Genomic DNA, 16061 nt, shown 5'->3' on the forward strand with positions numbered 1-16061 from the left:
CGCTTCATCCGTGGAGAGTATGAGAATTAAATCAATCAAAGGTTTACTGAGGGGCAAGAAGAAAAGTCTAATCTGAATAAGACATTGCAGATTGGCACAAGCTGTGAGTATGAACAGTGCAAAGTGTAAAGCCGGAAACAGCAGCTAAACGTAGAAAGAAGAGTAAAAATTGTCGAAGTGGGAACAAAAAAACAAATACAACAAATACGCCGACAACTAAACATTCACCACGCCATGATCTTGGTGTAGTGGTTAAGATACTGGCTTACAAATACAAAAGACGTCAGTTTGAATCCCCAGCAAGGACATTTTCGAAAACTTTTGTTAATAATACATACAGTTCATGAGAGATCGTAAAAAAGGTCGTATTTAGTTTTTCGTAGCAATTATTATTGATAATATTTAGTACAGATAATGCTTTTTGTCTTTGCATATTGCTTTTATTCTTATCTTCATTTCAAAAAAGAAGAATATCCGAACAAATGCCACCAAAATTCCTCTTATTTTGAATGTAAACGCCATTTGCAATTAGTAAAGAATAAAAATTGAACGTTCCGACGTAGCTGCAATTGCGGAATCCGTTCCGGAATCCTCTTCTGAATTCCGGAGTTTAACTGAATTCCGTAATTTTCCGAAATCCGGAAAGTGAAAGTTCCGTTTCCGAAAAATGAATTTATTTTGGTTAATATGAATCGTGGCTGAAATAAGTCTTTGACCAGGTAATGGCGACTGCTTTGAAAGAAATGAAGAGTATGAGAATCCAATCTGTCATATCTGTAGTTTCATGTGGAGATAAAAGAAACTTGTGAATCAACGGTTTAAGAAAAACTCAAGTTATTAATATAAACTTTGCGGACATCATAAAAGAAATTTGAAATTCATTTTGAATCGAAGAAATATAACACATAAATTTGCAAGGGGAGACAAAGAACCTAACGTAACCAGACTAAGGCGAATCGTTTACCGCGTAGCGATCGCGGTTCAGTGGTCAAGGTGCTTGTGCAAATCCACGTCGCACTTTTTTTTTTACTTTAGGATTTTTGATGGCGATTGATCGGCGATAACATACGTTTTATTATATTCAGATATTAGAATACTCGGATGTTTCAATACTTGAACTATCAAATCTTCAGGATAATAATAAATTAATAATAATTATTATTATCTCGTAGAAGATTAAAAGCTAGGAACTAATTATCGCTCAAGTCATACCATTACAAGCAGAAACGTGACATTTGGAAAGAATATTTCTGTTTGGTTTAATGTTGCCCACGAGAAGAGGAATTTCTCGTCTCGTTTCTAAAACAAACAAAATAACATGAGAGTTAACATTTTACATTCGAGACGGGAACAGGCTAACTCAAAATTGTCGTCTCGCTTTGGAGATGAGAATCGAGACGAGACGAAAAGTATCGTAAACATTTCCCGTCTTGTCTCGATTCTCGAAATAGTGTAAGTCCATTCTTTAATTAACAATTGCTCTGTAGACTGAATCTCATAGGCTATTTCGTTTCATTGTATTTTAGAGCTCATTGGATTATGGTCTGTGTAGGTATTTTTGTAGCAAAGCTTTTATATTTACCTCTGCATATCCTAAAAATTTGTTTATTATATATCTTACTGTTGCGTGATATTCAGTTATTTTTATTACAGGTATTTTCCTTAAAACATACAGTAGAACACTTTCTACATGAAACTTCAGTGGAACGCTCTAGTTAAAAATTTTGGTAGTTGCAGAGTTGTGTGTTGAAGGTACGGAACCTTTTCCCCGTAATCTCTACTTTTAAGTAAGTTTTGCCAAATTTTGGGGCAAGTTAAAATTTTAATGTCATTATTATTATTATTATTATTATTATTATTATTATTATTATTATTATTATTATTATTACTTTATTATTATTATCAACACCGTGTATAATCTTTAAAAGATATGCAGTTTGTATATGAATAGTAAAAGCTAATTGACTGTCGCTCTCGGTCGTCGAGAAGTTTTCAGGAGGCAAGGACATCGGTCACTTTCTGGGTTTGAGTTCCGAAGGGGCAAGTATTCGGGCTAGAGCCAAAAATTGTTAAAAGTTATAGGCTTCAGCCAAACATGTTCAAAACAGCTGGGACCGGGTTTAGGCTTTCCAACGGCTCGGCTTACAGCTCATTCACTACCGAACCGAACCGAGAAGTGAGCCGAGCCAACAGCTCACCCAACCGAGCTGATTTGAGCCATCGGCTTAGTTGAGCTGAGTCGAACCGGTTCACATGAGCCGAGTAGGTGACCAATCCCTACCGAGAAAGCTCGAGCCATCGCCTCAATTGAGCTGAGTCGATGGCTCGTTCCAACTGAGCCGGCTCAGGTCATCGGCTCAATTGGGCCAAGCCGGCGGCTTATCCCAACCTAGCCGACTCGAGCTGTTCGCTCAGTTGATACGAGCCGAGCCGGTTGATATCACTACCCGGGTTGGTCTTCTGCTTGGGTTCAAGAATTCGACCGTGCAGGTCTCAGCCCTGATTTTAAGAACTACAGTATATACTTATATTGGTGATTACGACATTTGAGGCTGTCTCGTAATAATAATAAAACAACTCTTGTCCTCTCGTTATCTAGACGAGACGAGATGCACTAAAATTGTCCCACGAGATGCACTAAAATTACGAGATGAGATGCACTCCTGTCGTGAGCAACGCTAAAAGTATTCCATATTACTGCTTACATTTCTCATGGCTTTCGCTTTCCAGTTTAATCAGGCCATTATTTCCAAACGAGCTAAAACGAGCTGAACGAGCGAGCGAGCCATTATCAAACTCGACTCAACTCGAAACTCGACCTCGAAAACAGCGACTTGGCTCGGAACTCAACTCAAGAAAATTACTTTTGACTCGACTTGAATTGAACCCGAGTCCAGTCGAATTTTGGCTCGACTCGTGCTTATCCCTATTCGTATTTGTATTTTATGTTTGCACTTCAACAATTTCTACTCTTTTTTCTCCGTTTACCTGCTGTTTCTGGATTTCTCTTTCGATGTCGTCCTTTATTTACACCATGCACTATTCTTATTCCCAGCTTGTGACCCGCTTCAATGTTTTATTCAGTTTAGGCTTTTCTCCGTACCTTGACTACACATGCGATTGATTTAATTCTCACTTTCCGCGCAGGACCGATGAAAAATTATTATTATTATTATTATTATTATTATTATTATTATTATTATTATTATTATTATTATTATACTATTGAACTTGCGTGGCGCAATTACTGTATAAAACGATATCATTTCTGAAATTTTACTCCATTGTATGTTATTTAGTTTATTAATTGGCACTAAATTGTCTCCAGATCATCGAATAAATTAACTTCGGCATGCACTTTGATGAAAATATCATTACAGGAATATTACCGGTTCGTTCCAAATATCAGGACTGAACTTAGCAATATTTAGCTTATGATGTTGCATGAGAAGATAATGTAGGGGTGAAGTGCTGGACTTGTGAGTAATACAGCTAATCAATATAGCTTCAAATCCTTTTCAAGTTATTTTATTTTCAAAGCAATCGTGAAGAATCAAAGAGTGACTTCTCATACTAAATGAGCAATCCTTAAGAAAGTGGACACTTGTATCATGATAGAGACGATTAAGCATGTCAATTGGGAGAGGGCAAGGAAATTACTAGGACATTCGAAACACTTCGTTCATCTGCAGCATGCACTTTTTAATTTATCGTTCTAAGGAAAAAACACTACACCATTTGGTATTGTTAAACTAACTTTGACTACCGCAATCGGTGGAATATGATGGTCTCTGTAATAGGCACATTTCTGAAGAAGTTTGCCTATTGTAGAGACTCACATGTGTGAAATTCGGAAAAAATTCGTTTTATCGATCACCGCCCTCTGCTTCATACCCCTGATTAGATATACTTGCCTCCTCATTTTCATTGAATCACTTCTCTAATAAATGTCAGTGGAACTTTTACCAAGTTTTCACTTAACATCTAAAACGGGTAATACGCTCTCTTTTACCACCTCTCACGTGCTGTATGCATTATTAAAAAATCATTCTACTTGTAGTGGATTCGAACTTACGTCCATTGTATTTTCAATCTAGCGTATTAGCCATTACATTCCTGCGCTCTAAGCATCTAGAATATGAGAATTAAATCAATACAGAGAAAGCGGAGAAAAAGGAAGTAGAAATTGCCGAAGTGAGAACATAAAATACAAATGTGAACGTATATTACAACAACTAAACGTTTACCAAGCAACGATCTTCGTATAGAAGGTAAAAGCTGGGGGGGGGGGGGCGTTCCCTGAATTTAGACTATGATAAAATATATCATGACCTTACTATAAATTTTCAAAACTATATAAATAATAGCTTAAATTATTTTCGTCAATCTGAAAGTGGGGCCCTAGACCCCCGCCCCGAGCTAGATCCGCCACAGCACATGACGAAACACAGGCTTTTTCTCGCCTCTCTAAGACGAGACATTTTCACATGACGAGACGAAACAGGCAACCATGTTGTGTCTAGCGCATCATAACCATTTCTTTTAAAAAAATTTGTTTTCATCTCATTATCAAGTTATTTCTCGAAATCCGTCCTCGGATCATCATCTTTTCATTGACTGTCATTGTTTCATTCACTAACTTGTGTTCATAATTGTATTTTTTTAAAAAAAATCATTCTATTTTCTACGGTTTTCATTCCACGGTCAGTCTACGGTTTTCGTTCTACTACTTGTGAAGTGGAATTAACATATGATAGGTTATAATGGTGTTGTGAATGTTTGTTATGTGTCTAATTGTTTGAAACCAGTGTATATTAGATAATTGATATTATGTGGGGTTAATTGCATTCATCTATTACTACTTAACTGTCTATGTATGGTATATCTATAAGTGTAGTGTTCTACGTTTCCCTTCGTAGAATAAAGTTGTTTGAAGACTCTGGATTAAGTGTAATGGAATTGTATAATAGTCTAGGCATGTAACTTTCATGGGGAAATGGAAGTTAAAACTACAGCATGAAGTGTGGAAAGAGGGATCTTTCTTTTTTTTTCTCTTGAAATGTCTGTAATGCATTGCTTGTTCCGTTCACTGTATCGCTATCTGTCCTCGCTGCTTCCTTCAGGCGTTATTCAGCGTACCTCCATGGCTAGCCTCTGCATAGCAAAACTCACGAGTGTAATATGCATGATTCACTGTGTAACGCAGTGTTGCAATAACTTCGCTTTGTCGTTAACAAATATAGTGCTTTTGCTGTCTTGAATATCAATAAAACTGGTTGTGGAAAAAATAACTGAATACGAATCTGCTAAAAGTCTACTTATATAGTTTAATATTGTAGTCTCAATATGGTCCCTCATCCCAAAACTTATGATTGTTTCCACAGGACACATTTGGGGAGATGGGGTGTTGTGTAGGTCACAATATTTTGGCATTCGGGATATTAGTGATATGTTGTTCGGATCTTGGAGCCTTAGGTGATAACACTTGCAATTATTACTTTGCTGTTTTATGGCTGTTTGTATTCGGCATTCTTATTATGTAAGCGTCTATTTGTCATCTCGTTGATTTGAATGGAAGCACCACACTCTCAGTTCCGGGAGCATTTCTCTCTTTCTTTCGCTCTCTCTCTCTCTCTCTACAATACGCACATTTCTGAAGAAATTTGCCTATCGTACAGACTCACATGGGCGAAATTCAGGAAAATTTCCAGTTTTTCCGGTCACCACCCTCTGATACAACCCCTGATTTAATATACTTGCTTCCTCATTTTCATTGTCTCACTCTAATAAATTTCACCGAAATTTTTAACTTGTTTTCACTTAATATATTTAACGGGTAATACGCTCTCGTTTACCACCTTTCATATGCTGTATGCATTACTTAAAAAAAAAACATAAAAAATATACTACTTGGAGCAGATTCGAACCGCCGTTCTTTGTAATCTAGCGCCTTAACCACTACACCAAGATCGTTGCTTGGTGAATGCTTAGTTGGTGGCATAAGGGTTGTATTTGTATTTTATTTTCCCACTTCGACAATTTTTACTCTTTTTTTCTCCATTTAGCAGCTGTTTCTGGCTTTCTCTTTCGGTGTTGCCCTTTATTTACATTACGCACTATTCGTATTTACAGCTTGTACCCCTGTGCAATGTCTTATTCAGATTAGACTTTTCTTGTCCCTCAGTAAACATTTGATTGATTTAATTCTCATACTCTCCATAGATGGAGCGCAGGAATCCCAAACTCAAAAATCAGGTGTACATTTACTTTCCTGACATCATACAAATCATATATTGCGCGAGACGCAGTATCCAATGTGTTAATGTTTATGTTTGCGTTGCTGATCCTACTAGTATCTTGAAGTAGTTTTATAATCCACAGAATTAGCAATATTAACTAACAAGATCTATTGTGCTTTTTGCAGATTTCAACTTAAGAACCTGCCAACTTGTAACCGAATTGCTTCGGAAAGTATTAATGTAAGTTTAGAAGGAAGTAGTGTGGAGATGAAATAAAAGGAGTTTAAGTATTGGAACTTAGTTTTGTTTTAGCAAAATGTTTGTTCTTAAAGAAGCTATTGTTTTGTGTGAGCGATTGCCTCCTGTTTTAAGCGAGCCGGGAGCCAACATAAAAATAAAGACTTCGAATCACAGTGTGCTGAAATGTGAGATAAATTACAAAGAACATCTATTTTCTGTTTCTGAACACATTAAAGAATTTGGGAATGTATATACTAAAGATAAATTTCACTTTAAATTAGAAAAGCCGTCAGTTCCTAACTGCCAGGACGAAATAAATAACATTTTGACTTTGCAAGGAGATAAACTAAAGAGTGAAAACATTTCTAATGGAAAAGAAATTGTTCCCTCAAATAGTGATGAGAAGTATTACCCCAGCAGAAAAAAGGCGATGATTGATAATAAACTATTAAATAAATATACATATTTACTAAATGAAAATTGTAAAGACATTTCCGGTAAAGCTGGTGGAACGAACACATCATTGGAATACAAGTATACTGTTTCATCGATCAAGAAAGAGCCATTGAAGCTTGAAATATTCCCTAAAATATCAGTAGTTGATAATTTCGGAAAGAGTGCAGATAAGGTTTTAGCAGACAAGAAATTCAGCACTAAGGAAATTAAAACTGTACATCACACAAAGTTTTCAAATGAAAGGTATGGTTATACTTATTTCAAAACTAAAATTAATATTAAGTTATATCATTGATAACAATAATAGTAACTTTAAAATTTATACTACTTGTAAAGTAGAATGTAGCTATCCTCTGATTTAATCGCACATAATACAAAGAAAATGCGAAAGTATAATTATATTGTATTTAGAAAACAGAAAAAGAGAAAACAATTCTTATTTTTAAACAAAACGAAATATTTGCTTATTGATATATAAGGTAAAATGGATGAAATTTTGCAAACTGTAATTGTGGAATACTCTTGATTTACGTGGATGAGGAACTACTTGAAAGCTTGCTATTTATTGTGGAACCTTTTCTTAAAAACAAATGAGGTGCGTGAATTACGGAAGAGATAAATTCAATACAGAGATACAAGGAATAAATTAGTCCGATGTGAATTAAGTGTTATGTATATTTGAATCAGTTTTTTTTGAGTAATTAGGTTAATCATAGTTAGCCATTAATGACTGACTTAATGTCATGTTCTCCGATAAATAGTGTCATGTGTTTAGATAATTAGAAGGGAAGTATTTAAATTACAACGGATAATAATATGGTTTGGTAGGTCTTCGTCATTATATTTGATGGTTAAGGATAAGTCTTTGGTGCATTGGGTTTATAATATGATTATTTTAAAACCTAGTCCCTCGGCCTGTCCTTTAACGGAAGAAATAGAGAAAGTTTATAGGGGATGATTCTGATGAAAATACTGCAAGAGTACTGTACATAAATTACTGTTTCAGGAACTGACCACTAGTTGACAGTCTCTTTATATGAGTGGAACCGTATGTGCTTCTTGTTTCTTATGTGCTCATATGCGATTGCTTGTTCTAATCTTTCGTTGTGTGTTTATCATGTTTTCAAGAGAAGTAATAAAACATAAATGTGTCAATGTAAGCGAGCGAAATCATAAAGCTGATTACGAAGTTAGAACTGTGTAAATTGAGCGTTCAAGGAAAAAGCTAAGGAGAAAGAAAGAAGACATTTCCATTATACATTGGGCGTAATATAATATCTTCGTGAAAATTACGTTCTGTGGTAGCCTACATACATATGAGGTTGATCCTCTGACGGAGTTAGAAAAGGTTGTATACAGTGTAACCCGAAAGTAATGGAGAAAATAAAACCTCAAATTCCTGGCATCACAACAAACAAAAGTATTTATACGGCATATACTCCAGAAGTGGACAAGAGAGGAGCTGAAAGGTCTGAAAGTGGGAAAAGGAACTTCAGATCTACCTACCGGAATAATGATAGGAGCTAGAAAGGGGGCTTAGAAATACATAAAAATCGTAACGGCCTTATCTGTTAAACGCATGTTATATGACTACATAGACCACTGAACATGGTTGCGCAATCTCCAGGGGGAATGGAAAGAGTTATACCACGTAGAAACTTGCAGAGAGAGGGTAGAGACGAGAACAAGTCAAACTACTCGTGTAATATTATGCAATATCACGCATGATACATAACGACGTACTGTACTTGTAATATAGTATCTAGCAGAGTAGCACTACAAACTTCTAAGTCATACGTAGTAACAATAAATGTACCTAGAGAATTTGTCAAAAGTGCTGTCCTCCTACATCAATGCAACCTGCTAATCATCACTGGAATAAGATTCGAATGAGTTTTATCAGTCGACGTGTTTGTAAGTTTTACATGCATATTAAATGCGGTTTTGTAAGTCGGCAAGTGTGTGAATAGAAGACCTGCTTTGTCAAGTATGCCATTTCTTATTTATATATTTATATATATATACATATTTTTCTCGTATCTTTTAGGTATTGTCTTTTTCCTTTGTTTCTCTCCTTTTTTCGCCCTTTCTTCCCTTCTCGATTTCTTTCTTCATTTTGTCTATTTCTTTCATTCTTTCTTTCGAGCTCATTCGTGGCTAAGCGGTTAGCAAATGAAAATTTAATTTTAGAGTTTTACGTCCTACGTTTATGCCGGTAAGGCTAAAGGAAACGGTGATGATGAGGAATGAAACGGTGGAATGAAGTAAGTGGGAGAAAACGGAAGAACCCCGAGAAAACCCACGCACAAGGAGTTTGTCCACTACATAGTTCACTTGGCAGGAGCAGTGTTTGAACCTGGGACCTCATGTACCAGAGGTGAACGCTCTACCACTTGGCAACCGCGGCCCCTTAAGCGGTTAGCGTACGCGGCTTTGTCGTAGGAGACCCGGGTTCGATTCCTGGCGGGAGCTCATGTTCGGATTCCATATTGATTAGTAGGTCCCGTCCCATATAGCTTCGCTGCTGGAAGGAACGTTAAAATCAAATCAACGACTCAAAACTTTCTTTCGCTGTTACTGTTATTCTTTCTTTTTCCCACTTTGTCTTTTCTCTTTATTTTTCTTCTCGCTCTTATTGCGAGGTGATTAGTTTTGCTGAACTGAATGTTTTCTATAAATTTTGAATTTCCCCATGATAATTCTCTTGGATATACTCTTCACCTTTAAAGTATCCTTTAATTCCCACACTGTGCCTGAGGTTCTTACAATGATGCTAGGTGCGCTTTGTTTTGACCGCCATTTTCTCGTCATCCATGAATCACAACTTCGAACTGTATTTTGTCCATCTTCATTAAACCGTTGCATTACACGCAGTGGAAATTAATTCCAGTAATTCCCAGACAATGTTTCGGGAATGTCTTGCACACTAATGTCAAACATTTGAACATGCGTTTAACAAGTCTAACTGATACATTTTCGTGTATTTCTGTTTCGAACTACTAGCTACTATCATTAGTCCGGTAGTCAGGTGTGAAGATCCTTTTCCCAACATTCGAAGGGTTCTAGCTGCGCACCTATCTAGTTCCGGATTATATGTCATATAAAGTTTTTATTTGTTCTGGTGCATCGAATCCGTAGTTTCATTTTTGGCCATTACTTTAGGGACAGCCTAAAATTAGTGTGGGTTCAGTAAAATATTTTTGTGACTATAGTAACTTCTCCTAGAATATAAAATGCGTCTCAGGGTCTCCGTAGGCATATCGGTGTTTAACCCTCTATTAGTCGGTTGTGAGCACCGTACTTTGTAAAAATAATAATTTAAGTTATTGTAGTGGTCTAAATTTGGTAATTTCGGTACATGTTTTGCACAATATATGGTTCTTACGTTAAAATATCACAGTAATGAATCCTGCTTGAAGATTTGCTAAAACGTACGGACAAATATCTCCATATTATCAACTTTTACTTGTTCTCGCGTTGCTCAATATTTTAAGGAAAAAAAACAGAAAATGATTCTCCGGAAATCATTAATTTTTCTAAAATGTAATTGCTAACGTAAACCACAGATAACAGAAGTACATTCTGAATACAAAACACAACAGTACGAGTTCTCCAAACTTCAGTATGTTACACGATTTCCACGAATTAATTTCAGCATTTCATCAATAATCAGACTTTAATTGTAAAAATATATTGACGCTTCCCCTCCTCTTCCATCACTGCACAAACTCGTCAAATACCTTCGGAATAGGGGTCAGACTTCACTTTAGTAATATCTACTACGGAGGAAGTTTTCTTTTATATATATATAATAGTGCATCAAATATTTTACATTTATATCGTACAAGAACATCAAGGGTTATACCTCTCTCTAAATATTTTTATCACAATCAGCAATTTCAAAGACTCTTTTTCAGTTCAATCAAAGAAGATACTGAATTAACAAAACGAAATTGAATGAGGAAAATGATAACAGTTGTTTAAAGTGCGGAATACATCTTTGTTATTTGAATTTTGCGCCCTGAAGCGATAGTTGGTCTGAGGAGGATGTGCGTAGGCACATTCGAGAGGGTAGCTCCACCTGCATTAGTTGGCATCATTTATTAGACGGAGGAGGAACGCTCGTACGCTGTCGAGGCAAACTTTTTTCTAACGGTCGCTTAATCATCATTACATAACGTGCATTCCGTACCCATTTCAATGTTATGCCTGTAGTTTTGTTCTAGCCAAGAGCCGATTGTTTCTTTTTAAACAACCTAAGGGAAACTGGCGATGTGAAGGAAAATCTTGGTTTCTACGAACAGCAAGGTTACACTAAAGCACTAGCATTGTAAAGCTGTCACTTTTGTGATCCCCTCAACGCTCTGCTAGCATTTATGCAGCTGCTGCTGGGCTGTGTACTCGTTCGGTGAGGCGAAACCGTCATGAAAAACTAAAGTTTCATCCCTACAAATTGGCCGTTTCGCCGCTGGAACTTAATCCACAAGATTTTGTTCCTCGAGAAAATGCAGCATGGTCGCCTAAATTAGCCCCCTGCGACTATTTTTTATGAGACTATCTAAAATCACTTTTCTTTGGCGACGATCTTAGGACCTTGCTTCTCATGAAGAACAACTCTCTCCAAGCTGTCTGCAACATACATGTCGATACGCGGAAAAGAGCTAAACTAAACTTCAGAGTTAAAGCAGTGTGTTAAGAATAATCGACGGCATCAGTCTGATACCATCTTTAAAACAGTGTAAACATAAAATTTAAATATTTCACTCGATGCTCTATTTGTTCATTGTGCTTGCTGGGAGAAAAGGAAAAATAAAATTTTTAACAGTAAGACAATTCTACGTGAGTTGGTAAAATGTGACTTTAAAAGTTCAAATTTTATGCAACACTAATTAATGCATCTGAATCCAAAAGTGTAATAACTCTTTAGCAAATGCTATTTGAATCTATTAAGCGGTAGAAATATAAATTTTAGCAAGAAGTTTTCTCTGTAATGAAAAGCAAGGAATTGGGGGCGAAGAGCCCAAGCAAAACTCAAACGCTCGATTCGGTACTCTTTAAATCAGATTTCTAATGCTTGTTACAAGTTAATCACATCATCATGTACAACTTGATGATTAATTTTGTTTTCTTCATTTAAAATGTTCAGTTTGAGGATTTACACAATGTTTAAGACGTAGTAAAGTACATTCAAATAAAAGAAATAACATTCAAAGAAAGTTGAAAACAAAACAATGCTTAACAATATAGCTGTGTTTGACTTTTGATGTGTGAACATATCAATATTTATATATGTATTTTTCATGTTCAGTATTTTCTGAAAATTGTATAGATGTATGTACTGGCTAGTGCAGCAATCATGTCAAAGGAACGACAAGTACACTGCATTTTCCGAGTGGTTACCGAAAACAGACTTGGTGAAAGGTTATTTAAACAGTTTTAAAATAGAAGGAATCAGTTTCAACTGAGACATACAATTTATTATAACAAATAGCTTCAAAGAATAGCATATAAATTTAACAATGAGAAAATCGATTCCTGGTGAAATTGCTCCGCAATCACGGTTTAATGTCGTTCTAAGTAATTTAACTTTCTTTGACAAATTCATTCAAAGTCCATTAATTTCTGTTCAATTTAGAGGTTATGTTCAATGTAATTCCAAATATTTTACCAAATCTAATGTTATTAATTACATGCACTATAGATCTAATAGGAGTCGGGGCCATTCCCAAGTGGGTGACCAATACTCACCTTAAAGTTGACCAAAAATATGGAAGAATAAAAAAAGAGATTTAAATTTAGAATTTGTGAATATTAATCACTCACTTACAATGCTCCCGTTTCCTTATTCAAACCACTGATACACTTCGTTTAACTTCTCATAATCACGACACTATTTCGAAACAATTTCACTACCACAAAATTTTACATGTTGACTTCGTGTATTACCTTTGCTTACTACATGGTTCGATAGGTCAATCTCTACCACGAAACTTAGTAGGTGGCAGCACATGAACTATTCGCAATGTTTACCAATGTTTCCATCTCTTAATCGGAATCACAATCGCTGACCTTTTTTTTCATTATGCTTCATATTAAGTTCCTCCCCTCTGGGAAGTTTTACTTCTTTACAATGGTTTAACGAAATGAAAAGAAAAAAATATATTATTCACTGTAGATGTCAAATCACTGCATGCAGAAATAAGAATGGTTCGACTCACCAAGAGTAGTCCAACAACTTCCAGATATTACACGATTACCCATGTCCGGACGTCCTATCTTAAGTCCCAGAAGTAGATGATCACAACAAGATGAGATCTTCTTCCTTATCCACCACAGATTGACTGGCAGTACCCATGAGATGACAGGAGTGGAAAACATAACTCGCCTTCGTGTTGACAAAATCGCCTTTTCTCTTCCAAGCAGTAGATTCAAGGTAATCAGTTGTCTCAGACGCAAACACAAACATTGTGGATCCACATAATTCTGTACCTGCAGAATTGTAAAAATACACAACAGTACATTTCTTACAGAAACATTACATAAACTACACACACATATATATACAATTTACATTATCTTGGAAATGAACAATTTCTTTTTTTTCTTTAGTTGTCATTATTATTACTAATGTTTGCAACACTGTTTACATTCCTTGGAGGCAAGTACTTCTTTATAAATTGAACATGTCGTTTCAACTTTACATCAGGATTACTAACTCAACCCACGCAGTATTGGGTGTTACATAGATCAAAATTTTGAATGGACCAGAATATTTAGTATTAAACTTGGCATAATATTTCTTATCCAAGAATGATTTTAACATTTTCTTTACAAGCACTAGTTTTCCAACAGGCAAATTACTAGGTACATGTTTTTTATTATAAGCTTGTTGTCTCCTTTTCCAAGTTTTCTCGATGTTACCTACTACAGTATCATTAATGTCTTCTTTATTTTGTGATTTCTCTATTATACCCAAATCTAAAATCCAGTTAACATCTAATGGATTGAACATTTTCCGACCAAGATACAACTCACTCGGAATTTTCTGAGTTTCACTATTTTCAGTTATATTCAAAGTATATTGGATTTGATAAAGATAGTTAGCCCATTTCGTATGATTCTTATTAATATAAGCTCGTAGTATCCCTTTAATCGTCTTATTCATACGCTCTGTTCTGTTCGAAGACATTGAATAAGGTGAACTACAGATATTCTTAATACCTAAGCTAAACAAATATTGTTTGAAGTACTCACTAGAGAAGTATGACGCATTATCGTGCAGAAGCGAAATCGGATACCCATAAGTGAGAAAGATCTTAGTTAATTTAGAACAAATTAATTTAGAATTCAAAGATCTTAAAGGTTCTATTATTACAAATCGACTATAACTATCTGTCAAAACCATAATATATTTAAATCCATTACTAATAGGCAAAGCTCCCATACAATCTAAGTGTAGGACATTATTTGGGTATCGCTGCTCCTTAGAATAATAAGTACCATACGGTTTCCGATTAAATTCTTGGCTCTCTTGACAAATTCTACATCGTCTCACGAAATCACTAATTTCAGCATACATCTTATCCCATGTAAACCTAGATGCTACCTTAGAGATAGTTTTCTGGATCCCACTGTGACATCCCCCTACTAATTCTTCGCGCCAGTACGTTATAACAGAATAGCGCAAAGAATGGGGAATTACTGCACGTAAACCACCATATTTCTTACCATTGGTTCTTTTTAACAGTACACCTTTTTTCAATATGTAAGGATCCTTATTTTCCTTTCTCTCTAAAGCTAAAATTATCTCTTTTAACTGAGGATCTTCTCTTTGATGTTCAGCCAGTGGTTTATTAAAAATGAAGTGACTCCAGAAATTTACAAAAGAAAGATGGACCTTCTGTTCGTTAATAGTATTAATCTCTACTATGTCACTGTTGGGTGGAGTAAGGTCTACATAATTATACATACGACTGATGTAATCTGTGAGATGGTTTTTGAATGAGCGCAGGTAAATTATATCGAAAGAGTACTTACGTATTTTCTCTATTGAAGAACCATACTTCTTTTGCCTCTTATGATTTCTTAATATCCAAGATAAACTAGCATTGCCAGTATAAATTGTGAATTTCTTTTGTAAGTAAATATCGAACTTATCTAAAGGTTAAACTAAACTCTTCATTTCAAGATCGAAAATACTCTTAGACCAATCACTAGGTGGAATCATTTTCGAAAAGAAATATACAGAACGAAGACGCCCTTCATCATCATACTGACTTAAGATAGCGCTATAGGCTCGACTACTACTATCTATGTGGATTACAAAAGGACCAGAGAAGTCTGGAACTTTCAATACTACATGATTAATAATTGCCTCCTTTATTTGATCTAATATCTCATCTTCTTCTTTTCCCCAACGAAATGGTATTTTATTTTAAGGCATGTAAAGGACCTATTAGTTCACCATAATCTTTCACAAATTTTAAATAATATGACAAGAAACCAATCATCTTACTCAACGCTCTACGATTCTTAGGACGTGGTAGATTTTTAATTATCTGAACTCGGTCATCATTGATCATCATATATCCACCTGAAAATATATAACCTAAAAATGTTATTTTATTTTTACATAGTTTAGTTTTTCTTTTAGAAATAGTGATACCCCATTTTCGTAACCTCTGCAAAACTAGCTCTAATATTTCTTTATGCTTTTCAATAGTATCAGTATGAATAATAATATCATCACAAAATATATCTAAATAGTCTCCTAAGAGATTCCTAAAGATTTTATTCATGATACTAGAAAGAATATTCGGCGATTTTATGAAGCCCATCGGCATTTTCAAATATCTTAACCTAGTTGGAATAGCAAAAGTAGTATATTGCCTAGAGTTTTCATCTAACATTAATTGGTGAAATACCCCCTTGGCATCGACGACACTGTAAATCTTATGTTTACCTATATTGGCAATAGTAGCTTCAGCATTAGGAGCTGGAAATCCAGTTACAAGCACTTTTGAATTAATATTAAAATAATTTACCACAAGCCGCTTGGTTCCGTCGCGATTATTAACGAGGAAGCACGGAGAAATATAGGCAGAACTGGAAACTTCCTCAATTACC

The 16061-nt window shown here is 35.4% G+C and overlaps 1 protein-coding gene across 5 annotated transcripts in view; it reads left to right on the top strand.

Annotated features, from left to right (window-relative positions):
• Positions 1 to 16061, top strand: part of LOC145689972 (uncharacterized) — a 61209-nt gene that overhangs the window by 35006 nt on the left and 10142 nt on the right. For 4 of the 5 annotated variants that reach the window (XM_081764383.1, XM_081764382.1, XM_081764384.1 and 1 more), the window contains one exon: positions 6425 to 7178. In XM_081764383.1, the coding sequence (XP_081620509.1) occupies positions 6556 to 7178 (623 nt within the window). In that variant the 5' untranslated portion in view covers positions 6425 to 6555. Of the gene's footprint in view, positions 1 to 1653; positions 1753 to 6424; positions 7179 to 16061 lie in introns of all 5 variants that reach the window. The other variant, XM_081764380.1, reaches the window with a different exon arrangement.

Source organism: Thermobia domestica, chromosome 7, assembly GCF_964235325.1.
Source record: "Thermobia domestica chromosome 7, izTheDome1.hap1.1, whole genome shotgun sequence".
In the NCBI taxonomy this organism is placed as follows: Eukaryota; Metazoa; Arthropoda; class Insecta; order Zygentoma; family Lepismatidae; genus Thermobia; species Thermobia domestica.